Source organism: Myxocyprinus asiaticus, chromosome 30, assembly GCF_019703515.2.
Source record: "Myxocyprinus asiaticus isolate MX2 ecotype Aquarium Trade chromosome 30, UBuf_Myxa_2, whole genome shotgun sequence".
NCBI classification, from domain to species: domain Eukaryota; kingdom Metazoa; phylum Chordata; class Actinopteri; order Cypriniformes; family Catostomidae; genus Myxocyprinus; species Myxocyprinus asiaticus.
This window is the reverse complement of record NC_059373.1, coordinates 11652795-11665291: the sequence shown is the minus strand read 5'-3', so window position 1 is coordinate 11665291 and position 12497 is coordinate 11652795. Positions and strand designations below refer to the sequence as shown.

At 39.6% G+C, this 12497-nt stretch overlaps 1 protein-coding gene across 1 annotated transcript in view; it reads left to right on the top strand.

Moving 5' to 3' along the window:
• Positions 1-12497, top strand: part of nfatc1 (nuclear factor of activated T cells 1) — a 46446-nt gene that overhangs the window by 21980 nt on the left and 11969 nt on the right. Inside the window, exons 8-9 of the mRNA XM_051664432.1 lie at positions 5218-5350; positions 8505-9143. Coding sequence (XP_051520392.1) covers positions 5218-5350; positions 8505-9143 — 772 coding nt within the window. The remainder of the gene's footprint in view (positions 1-5217; positions 5351-8504; positions 9144-12497) is intronic.

Sequence of the window (12497 nt, the reverse complement as noted above, 5' to 3'; positions counted from 1 at the left end):
GTAATTTGTCCAATACCCATGTTAAAAAAAAAGGAGGTTGAAAGTAGGTTTGTGTTTGTTGTAGGTAGGTTGTGTTAAAAGCTTGCTGGTATGTTTTTATTTTATTTTATTTTTTTATCTAAAGCGGATGTAATGTATGTGTGTTATCCTACCCTTTGCTCGCTGGGGGAAACACACACCCACACACACTCACACTCACATACGCAAACCTGTTCCCTGTTTTCTCTATGGAAGATTCTTGCTATGAGAGCTCAGGGACCACAGTTTAGTCTCTGGGATTAGACAGTGTTTGTGTGCAAAACACTGCACCTGCACCTGCTCCCCATACCATATACACACTTGTAAGGTAGCCAATGTCTGTCCATAGACCTTAGCCTTTTGGAAAAAGCCCATTCTTTGACCAACTTTCATTTTCATAATTCATTTTTGTATAGCTAAGAAATTTGTACTTCGCTGAAATGTTTTCTGAATTTAACTCTCTCTGTAATGTGATAGAATGGACATACGGTTGAATGGCTGAACATATAAATCTCAGGATGTTTTAATCAAGAACTTAAAGTAAAACAAATATCAAAAGCCGTTTACCAACTTTGGACACCGCCTCTCTTGTGAACTCAAGTAAAATGTAAATTATCTTAAAAATAATGTATAATTGCTTTGACTATTTTTGGGCAGATTGTGAAAGTGTGGGCACTGCTATCAGAAAAATTAGCTTACTAAAATTCCTCATAATTTATTCCAAACTTTTATTTGCTTCTGTTTGAGCTCATAAATATCATATATTTTTTTAAGGATGAATTAGTGTTTGTTTCTTCTCTGCTTGAGCCAAAAGCTCCCTGAAAGCTTGTCTTTGTCTGATGTCTCTTGGTTCATAATGTTATGAGAGCCTCCACGCCTGGTTTCAATGCTCAGGGAGTGAATGGGGACCATCTGTTTGAATGGAGTATTAATGTGTTAAACAATTTATTTTTTATTTATTTTACAAGGGTGCCTTTGATTTCGGCCCCCATAAATATGTATATTTATTTAATGTGAATCATTTTCTCACACACTCTAAACCACATGGCTCTCTTGGTTAAGTGAATGGCCTTGTGCATGGGGCTTCTCAAAGTTTTTGTAGGGATTTTTGCATTGTCTTGTTTTGTTTCTCACAAACTGTCACTCTCTCGACAGATCCAAAATATAAGGCTTGATCTAAATAACTAAATTAATAAAAATGTGTTTAGAGGTAATTACATAGAAATACAGCTGGAGGACTCAATATTAGTATGCTGATTTCTTTAAGTGTAAAGTGTGGGATTTCTAAGACACTAAGCATCACCAAACTGCATTACAAAAATGATTTCAATAAGGTTTGCAGAACAATCCACCAATATTCCATTAGTCTGTCAAACAGATAGTCCTGACCCAAACATATGCCATTGGTTGAACCAAATGTTGCTACATACGGCTGATCGGGATGCTCAGACAAACAGACCAATATTTCAAAAGCGCCACAGAGTACCAAGGTTTAGGCTTGTTAGGGGAATCAGCCTATGAATGGCTTACTTAAAGTTGTCTCTACATAATAAGCTGGGATAGTAGAAATAATATTTCAATGTAAACATTGAAAAAATGCAGTCACATCACCTTTACAGCATATTTTAACTAGGAGTAACACGACAAGTTTGCAGCAACAAATAATTTACAATTGAAGTCAGAAGTTTACATACACTTAGGTTGAAGTCATTAAAACGAATTTTTTAACCACTCCACAGATTTCATATTAGCAAACTATAGTTTTGGCAAGTCATTTAGGACATCTGCTTTGTGCATGACATGAGTCATTTTTCCAACAATTGTTTACAGACAGATTGTTTCACTTTTAATTGACTATATCACAATTCCAGTGGGTCAAAAGTTTACATACACTAAGTTAACTGTGCCTTTAAGCAGCTTGGAAAATTCCAGAAAATTATGTCAAGCCTTTAGGAAATTAGCCAATTAGCTTCTTATAGGCTAATTGGATAATTGGAGGTGTACCTGTGGATGCATTTTAAAGCATACCTTCAAACTCAGTGCCTCTTTGCTTGACATCATGGGAAAATCTAAATAAATCAGCCAAGAACTCAGAAAAAAATTGTTGACCTCCACAAGTCTGTTTCATCCTTGGGAGCAATTTTCAAATGCCTGAAGGTACCACGTTCATCTGTACAAACAATAGTAAGCAAGTATATACACCATGGGTTCACGTAGCCATCATACCACTCAGGAAGGAGACACATTCTGTGTCCTAGAGATGAACGTAGTTTGGTGCGAAAAGTGCAAATCAATCCCAGAACAACAGCAAAGGACCTTGTGAAGTTGCTGGAGGAAACAGGTAGACAAGTATTTATAGCCACAGTAAAACGAGTCCTATATCGACATAACCTGAAAGGCTGCTCAGCAAGGAAGAAGCCACTGCTCCAAAACTGCCATAAAAAAACCAGACTACAGTTTACAAGTGCACATGGGGACAAAGATCTTACTTTTTTGAGAAATATTCTCTGGTCTGATGAAACAAAAATTGAACTTTTTGGCCATAATGACCATCGTTATGTTTGGAGGAAACAGGGTGAGGCTTGCAAGCCGAAGAACACCATCCCAACCTTGAAGCATGGGGTTGGCAGCATCATGTTGTGGGGGTGCTTTGCTGCAGGAGGGACTGGTGCACAAAATAGATGGCATCATGATGAAGGAAAATGATGTGGATATATTGAAGCAACATCTCAAGACATCAGCCAGGAAGTTAAAGCTCAGTCACAAATGGGTCTTCCAAATGGACAATGACCCCAAGCATACCTTCAAAGTTGTGGAAAAATGGCTTAAGGACAACAAAGTCAAGGTATTAGAGTGGCCATCACAAAGCCCTGACCTCAATCCGATAGAAAATTTGTGGGCAGAACTGAAAAAGCGTGTGCAAGCAAGGAGGCCTACAAACCTGACTCAGTTACACCAGTTCTGTCTGGAGGAATGGGCCAAAATTCCAGCAACTTATTGTGAGAAGCTTTAAACTATTTAAAGGCAATGCTACCAAATACTAACAAAGTGTATGTATGCTTCTGACCCACTGGGAATGTGATGAAATAATTTCTACTATTATTCTGCCATTTCACAATAATTTTTTTTTTTTCTCCCCAATTTGGAATTCCCAATGCACTCTTACGTCCTCGTGGTGGCATAGTGACTTGCCTCAAACCAGGTGACAGAGGACAAATCTCAGTTGCCTCCGCGTCTGAGACCGTCAACCTGCACATCTTATCACGTGGCTTGTTGAGCGCATTACCGTGGAGACATAGCACGTGTGGAATCCACGCACAACTCACCATGTGCCCCACCGAGAGCGAACCACATTATAGCAACCTCGAGGAGGTTACCCCATGTGACTATACCCTCCCTAGCAACTGGGCCAATTTGGTTGCTTAGGAGACCTGGCTGGAGTCACACAGCATGCCCTGGGGTTCGATCTCACGAACTCCAGGGGTGTCAGCATCTCTACTCGCTGAGCTACCCAGGCCCTGACATTTCACATTCTTAAAATAAAGTAGTGATCCTAACTGAACTGACCTAAGACAGGGAATGTTTTCTACGATTAAATGTCAGGATTTGTGAAAAAACTGAGTTTAAATGTATTTGGCAAAGATGTATGTAAACTTCTCACTTCAGCTGTACATGTCCACACTAAACATGAAACTGGTGTGTGACTTGACACAATCAGAGCCAATGAAAAGATTTTTGGTGTTTAATATACTGTTATGAGGAGCGTGGTTTTGGACCCATGAGATTTCACTGTGAGCGGGGCTAAACAGTGCAATGCTGCAGTTACACTGCCTTAATTTTTCTTTCAGGGTGACCCTGTGCTCTGACCCCAGCTTAGCTGGGATATGTGAAAAAAAGAATTTCACTGTATATGTGCAAATGTATAATGTGTGATAAATAAATAAAAATTATAATTAATTATTATTAATAGACTGTTGCTAGAATTAGATTTATGTTTTTAAACATATGGGTTTAGTACAGTTCCTCTATGTGCTCTTGAAGGTACACAGAAATGCTGATAGCATGTTGCTAATGCTAACACGTTTGAGTACACTCTTACTGAAGTAAGATATAACTTGCTTTTGAATTATTGCGAAGTAGTGTACTGAGCACAGCTGCGAATCAGACTAATGGGTGAAATTCTCACACATTGTGCTTCGTGTGGCTTTGCTTTGCGGCTAAGGCGATGTGCTAATATAAATAGTCGGCGTGCTCACCTGCACATGGCTCTAAAACCTGCAAGAAGACTGATGACTTCCTCTCTGGCTACTGTACAGTGCCTCCATCAATCTCCTCTCCGCCACACAGGGTTCATCTCAGGGTGGAGAAAGAGAAAGCGAGAGAGAGACAGAAAAAGAGAGAGAGGGAGAGAGAGAGAAAGGAGGGGTAGATAGACAGTTTGGCACCCCCAGTACCTCTCTCATACTGTAGTTATAATCTGAGACTGCTCAGCGGTCAAAAGTTCATTGGCGTCTGGAGACGGAGGGGAGAAACGCAGGGGAAATAAACTGTCTAGATGGAGTCCCTGGACACTCTCTCGTTCTGGGTGAGAAGCATTAAAATAACATCATCTGCTGTGTGCAGTTTGGTCTGTCTGAACCTCAACTACCCTGAGCACACAAAGCCACAATCATTAGATGTGTGCGTGACTGTTAGACACTGTACGTTATGTGAGGAAATGCTGTCAAGGTTTTTGGGGCCTGGTAAACTTTAGTATCTTAAAAAGATTGCCTAATCAAACTGATTAAAGGTAAATTGTGTAATTTTTTATTTTTTAATTCTCTTGTCCTGGCTAAATATGCAGAAACAACTATTAGTAAGCCATTTGTAGGTTGGTTTTCCAAAAAGCATAAACACTGTGGTTGTGGCGCAATCAAAACATTGCTCTGTTTAGGCATCCAGACCAGTCTAACACAACAACATTGGCTCAACCAATAGCGTGAGTTTTGGGCGGGACTTTGTGTTTATCCAACCAGTGGTAGGTGGGGAAAGTGCTTAGAAACCTGTTTGACAATAGTCATTTTTGTGCACAGAAATTACACACTTCACCTTCACTTACAAAAGTGGGGGCAGAGTTTGAGCTGGTTAGGAATCCTCGACTTCAATGCCAATTTGAATTTAATTTTAAATGTTGAAGTTCTTTTGAAATTTGAATTTCAGGTGACTTTACTTGTGGAAATTCCACCATACCGGAACCAAAGAATATCCAGCCCGGTTCAAGTGAATTTCTACGTGTGCAACGGCAAACGAAAGAGAAGCCAGTACCAACGTTTCACATACCTACCCACAAATGGTAAAATATTTCTTTCTTCCCCTTTCATTTATACACGTTCCTTTTTCCAGTCTGGGACTTAATTCATAAAAATGACATTTTGAAGACTTTTTAGTGGATGGAATAGTTTTCTTGGTTAAAAGCATTTACATAAAATGTGTTCTTTTCCATACCTGCTTTGAGTGCAGTAGAAGGGCAGTGGAAGGGTGGGGTTCAGTATGCGAATGCTATTATTCAAATCCAGACTGGTTGCCAGGTGAAATAAAAAAATTTGCTTGACATCTGAAAGGTCCAAACCACGGCTAATTCCCCAAGGCCCGGCGTGCATAAACCAGTGGGTAGTTCAAAGGCTTGAGTCAGTCCCAGCTTGTCCCAGCCCTGTCTCCTGAAGTGTGGGCGCTGCAACTACAGGCAGTCCCACTCATGCTGCAGTACTGTCTTTTTTTAGACACTGTATGGATGGAGACAAGCATGGAGTTCTGTTTAATTTAGTTTATTAACAGTAATAAGACCAAGATCACAGTTCACAGTTCACAGTTTTTTAAATGTCAGGATTTCCTTTAGTTATTCTGATTTGCCATTTTAAAGGTGCTGTAAGCTATTTTGCTAACTTAAATCATACTACTTCGCTCCAAAATTCCACCTGCCAAAGACATGTCATCAATCCTGAATGTGCAAAATGATTGACAGGCACAGAGTATTCCTAATTGGCTCACTTAATGATGGTTAAAAAGTGTGGGCTGGCCCTCTGACACCATGTGTATTTTCTCAGGACACCTATTTCAGTGATATTTGTAGTGACAACATTTTCTGTGTCCATCCATCTTCTATAGCTGCTTGTCCTATGCTGGGTCTTGGTTATTGTTGTAGCCTGTCCCAGTTGTCTTGGGCTGACAGCAGGGAAACACCCTGGACAGGTGGTCAGTCCATCACAGGGCATCACACTCTCACTTACGGGCAATTTAGGGTTTCCAATTAACTTAACCTGCATGTCTTTTTTTTTTTTTTTGACTGTGGGGAAACCAGAGCACCTGGAGGGAACCCACACAAACACATGGAGAACATGCAAACTCCACACAGAAAGGCCCAGTTGAGCTGGGACTCAAACCCAGGACCTTTTTGCTGTGAGGCAACAGTGCTACCCACTGAGCCACCGTGCCGCCCCGGTGTAAAAAATTATTGTTAAAAAGGAAACATCCATTTGAATTACTAATGTTTCAGAATTACTTATGCGTCAGAATTACTTAAGCGTCTTTTCCTGACATCTAATGCGTCTATAATGGATCTTTAAGCTTTAGTAGTGAGATGTTAGAGGCTGTTCACAGTACAGTATGTTTTTGCGTGCCTCTTGTTTTTCTATGTTAACATGGGCTAGATGGACATTTTTGACTATTGTGATGGAGCTTGCTGCTTTTTTAGTGTCTTGCACATGAACACAGTGTTTTAATATGCATGTTATATACACCAACATTCTTTCCCATTCGTTCGTCATCTAACTTTTTTAATGAAGAACGTGTTCTTTGTGACCGTTATGAATCTGAACCAGCTGAGATGCTCTTGAGGTTATACATAGTGACAGACATCTGTTCGTCCGTACGGCACTGCATCAGTCTGTCATGTGCCTCTTACCCCCCCACCCCCCACCCCCCACCCCCCCCGCTGGGCCTAAAATAGGTTTTGGGCTCTATTTTAAACCTGCGGTCAGTCTGACAGCATAGAGAGTTCCCCTTTTTCTCTGTATTGTTGACAGAATGCAAATGTTTTTTAAAAATAAAAATCAGGGCATCCGTGAAGGCATGTTAGTGTGAGTGATGTCTAAATTCTGAGGAAAGATAAACTGTTGCAATCTGATGGTCTGTTGAGAAATGCAGCCAGAAGCTAAAAGGTGAAAAACAGAACATCATTAAGACGAGGAGTTTGTCAACAACAGATGAATTCTCCACAGTAGCGCAACATCTGTTCACCAGAATCAAATGCACCAACGCACACCAATGAATTGGTCTACCCTACTGAAAAAACATCTTAAACCAGCCTAATCTGTCTTAGCTGGTCTCCCAGCCTGTACAGTATGCTGGTTTTAGAGGGGTTTTGGGCATTTGTCTGGTAATAAGTCTGGGAAACCAGATGGCACATTTCTTCTTCATGCCACTGGTTGAACTGCTAGAAAAGTGAATGTTAAAGCTGAAGTGTGTAAATCTGCTCCACTGGTGTCACCAAACAAAATTGCAAAAATAATTATTGTTGTTAAACGAATTGCCTGAAAACTACACCCGTCTTTTATTTGTCAGAAAACAGGTAGTACCGCCCCAAACTCACACCATTGGTTGAGCCAGTGATGCTGTGTCATGCTGGTCGGGATGCTAAAAAACAAAAAACAAAACAAAAAAAACCAACAGAGCAATGAATTAAATGTGCCTCAGTTTTTACACTTTTCAGGGAAATCAACCTACAATTGGCTTACTAACAGTTTTCTCTGTATATTAAGCTGTGATCCAAGAAAGTATTTTAACATTGAAAAAAATACACCCTTCAGCTTAAAGAAATGGACAGGTCTTACATTTAGTGCACTTCATGCACGAAAATACGTGCAATCTTCTGATCTGTTTCTGTTCAATCCAGTCTTAGTCCGATTCTTATCCCAGCTGCAATTTGGCTCTCTTAAACCTTAGATCTCATCTTAAAATGACACACTGAATCTTTACTGAGAAAAAAAATGCAGAATTTTTTCTTGATGGGGATTTATTTTAAGCTATGGATGTAAGGCTACTGTAGCAGTAAAATATTTCATAATGCACGCTTATATGGAATTAGTGCTGGAGGGAGTTCCAAAAAAAATAGCCCTTTTATTTTTCGAAAGCAGCTGGAAGGCTCTTGTGGCGATGATTCATCCTTTTTTTCCCTCTTTCTTTAAATATTTTCAGTTGGGCGGGAGCGCGTAGCCTCAGACACATAGTCTCATTGATGAGAATGTTTGTTTCACTGTGGGTATCCTAGCCACAAACCCACTCACTCGCGCAGGCTCACATAAAGTCACATGAACCCAGAACGTGTGTTTATTCGTTTCGCTCCTTTTCCTCCGTTTTTCCTAATCTAATCTTTCTCTTCTTTCTTTGCCCCTTCTTTCTTTCTTTCTTTCTTTCTTTCATATGCACTCTTTTCTCTTTCGCCTCCATAGTTCCAACCATAAAAACAGAGCCGCACGATGACTATGACCTTCCCCAGGTATGTACGCCGCTCCATCCCGCCGGGTTGGCTTTGCATCCAAAGCCCTACTACAGCCCACCAACACTGACCCCCATGATGCCTTCAGAGCTAAGGCCCTGTGTCACAGGCTCATTCAGAACCAGCCCTCAAAGACTGGTGGCAAAGCCCACCTCCTTGTCCTGCTCCTCCTTGCCCAACACCAGCCCCAAACTCCAAGATCTCTCCCCACCTCACCTTTCCACCAAGTGCCTATCAGCAGGATCAAACCTGGGGCCCCAGTCTCCTACGGTCCCACATGTCTCCACCATTCAGCCCACACCGGGACGCTACCCACAGTCCATCCTTTACCCAACAGGAAGCACTGCGTCCTCTCCAGGGTCCCATCCTTCCACCCCAAACTCAGCACCAGAACTCCCCTTCACTCCCAGCCACAGTTTGACCCAATCACAGGCCACCAGCGAGGCCCCGGCTTTAGCTGCTCAGATAACCAAAGCACCGGTGAGGGGCGGATCGTCCCCCCTCATGCAAGAGGAGGGAGCAGCCCCCACCATGCTGGCTGTCAGCATCAAGCAGGAACCGCAGGAACTGGATCAAATGTACCTAGATGATGGTAAGTGACAGCACAATATTTCAGCTCAATTTAGTGACCATGCATCGTAGTCTGGTGATGTAATGCCAAACAGATGGTTCTAATTGCTTGATGTTTTTGCCTGAGTGCTCCCTTGCAAAATTAGGACTTTTGAGATCTTGCGCAGCGTTAACCGTACTGCAACGGCAACAACAGTTCTGTTCCATGTTGTTTAATATATCAAGAAAGACATGAATTAACTGGCAAGTTAATGAATGACTTCATCAGTTTTCCTTGAACTTTGCATTAAATTTAAAGCATCTGTGGGAGACATGTTCAACAGATGGATATAATTATAATATTAGATCTGTCTATATAATAAGTAAGGGATATAATGTACAGTCAGCCACAAAATAAACCCTGACATGGGTGTCAGGATAGGTCTTGTTTCACCCTAATGGGGGTTTATTTTGTGATAATGATCAACTGACTGTGCATTATCCCACTTATTACACGACTACTTACCAAATAAATGAATAAATGGACATGAAATATTGATTTGCATTGAAATTGTTGTTACAATATGTGAAAAGGAAGACATTGTGGAGTCTCCAAACCACTGAACTCAACCTCCAGTTTGCATCAGAGTTGTGATCTTCCTCTTGGTGTTTGTTTTGCGATAATGAAATCTGACTTTTCATAATCCTACATATTAAATAATTTTATTGGCTTCCTTGTAAAGATCGCAAAGTGAAACGATAAAAAGAGCACATAACGTAAGTAAGTAGGGCTAGGCGATATATTGAATATTCACAATATGATAAACACATTTCGAAAGCAAAGTACTGCAGGTTCACACATTCGCACAATTCCAAACATTTGAAACCACTAAGTTATTATACAAATAAAAAAATTGCAACACATTATCACAGAAATGGAGGTGACAGCATTTCACAGATGAGGAACAATGTAAAATCTCAAATACATACTAACACTGCAGTGCACTTTCAGTTTTTCACAAAAATAAAAGCTCCAGGTGAAGTTTAAATAAATACAACAGAAATATATTACTATTGTATAAAACAAATCCTCAGAATAATAGTAGTAATAAATAACTCAGTATCATGTTATATTAAAATAGACTAATATTTAATATATTATATTTAACTGTGTTCTAAAATATAAGTGAGTGAAGTCATTGTTTTTACACACCCTGTTAATTCACACACAAAAAAAATTAAAAATATATGTTTGGAAATATAGATTTTGTTATTACTTTTTATTACTATTAATTTTGAATCTACTTGGCTACAATGGCTTTTTGGATGAAATGGTGGTTCCTCTGATTTAAAATCACTTTTATGTCATTTCTGAGCAAATACACAATTATCAAGATATATACTGAATATCGTTAATTGGCTGAAAAATATTGAGATTTATTTTTTGGAGCCATATCGCCCAGCCAAACACAAGTAGGACAGACTATCTGAAATACCCGGATGACCGGTGAAATATTAGATTGTGATTATTAGACATTATTCAGAAATATTTGACTGCTGAATACCATGACTGACCAATCAAAATTGAGTATTCCAGATAGCTGTGTAATGATAAAAGCTAATAAATAATGGTTCTCTAGTGTGTAAGCAGACATGGTTGACCCAAAGTCTAGTGGTATTGAAAAATTCTTCATGCAGCGGAATCTGCTGAAACATCACATGGCGCTTCAAGTCTGGGCAGGAGGTCACCTTTCAGCACTGTCACTTAGGTTGTACTGTGCTAATTTACAAATAGTCTGGATATGCCATCTATGCTGAAGCTTTTGAACAGTACAGAACCCATGACAGGCCATAAGTATTTCTCAAGCCTAGGCCTTCGTTGAAGTGCACAGGAGCCTTACATCCTCCAAACTCAAAAGTATTCAGAGGGTAGAAAGGGAAATTATTGGTTTAGTGATTGAAGACAACCTATTTCTTTCAGCCCTAAGGGATTTAAAGTAAATTTTATTTGCCATTTTGATGGAGGAGCTCAATCTTGAAGTATTCTGTAGAAATCACTCATCATACTAGAAAGATGTACTATGAAGTTCTTCTAACCTTGGAGTTTAAGATGTTGGAGGATGGATTCCGGGTGCCATAGTAATTTACAGGCTTAAGTCTTCTAACATTTTAGAGCAGTTAAAATATAGTCTACACTGCTCAAACTTAGAGGAAACATGGTCAAGTAGTTATTTATTTAATTTTTTATGGGTTGGCATGTCAAAATTATTACCTGTCATTTCTCCCCTGGCAAAATATAACATATTAGCTGAGCGCTAACATGGCTTCCCATACCATTAGAAGTTTGAATTGCAGCTTTAATGGATGCTTTCTGGTGGAGTTTGTTGTGCTTGTCAACCACTCTCATTAATTTGATTTCAAACAGAGGCATTTTTTACACGCTACAGCGATTTCACACACAAAATTGTTTACCTAACATCTAGTATTGAGATATTTATAAAGTTTTAGTTCTTGTGTCTTGGTTGTAGAAACCAGAAAGCTATTTTTAAACTGCTTTGCAAACTAAAAGCTACTCATAATTTAAACTTAGTTAAACTACAGTCAAGATACACATTCATAAAATGACATTAAAGTGTGCAATAGTTATCATATAATATACTGTATTTTTTTACAATCAGAGCAGTATTTATTTTGTGCAAAACAAAGATGATCCTCTGTCAATGTAACAGCAATAGCATTAAACTTAAACATATACATTTACACTAAGTCCAAAAAAAATTGAAAACACTCTATATAACTGTTTAAAGCATAGTGATGAGCTATTTTAATAATTTGCTTTAAAAAATAAGACATAAAAAGAAGTTGTCTAGTTTAATAATCTAAAAACGGTCTAAAAGTCTATCACTACCAACCGCTTATCCAATACTGAAGTCTTCATTTACTGCTCACTGTTTCCTCAGATAGGGTCCTTCTCTAGTTTTCCTTTGGTTCTTAGAGGAGGGGTTACAACCACTTTTACTCATGGAAACTCTTACAAATGCTGGCTGTAAGTCTGGCTCCTGGCCTTCACCAGCCATAAGCTTTGAGGGGCCTCATTGCAATAAAGCACACTGACTTGGCTGCTGTAGACACAAGCCTGTGTACTGAGCTCTGAAGTGGCGTCCAGCTCACTCGAGCCAAAGCAGTAGATCCTGCCGTAATGGAGGGGGTCACCACACCACGTGACTCTAGAGCTGGGTTCCCCATAAGAAACCACTACAAACTATCCAGTTTAGCCTGCAGGATTGTTAAGAAATACACATAGGAGTGGTCAGCACTAAAAAGGACTAAAAACAAAATGTTTTTCATTTCAGTTCGTTTGAGCAAAAAACTGTATTTATTCGTCCCGGTTCAAAGG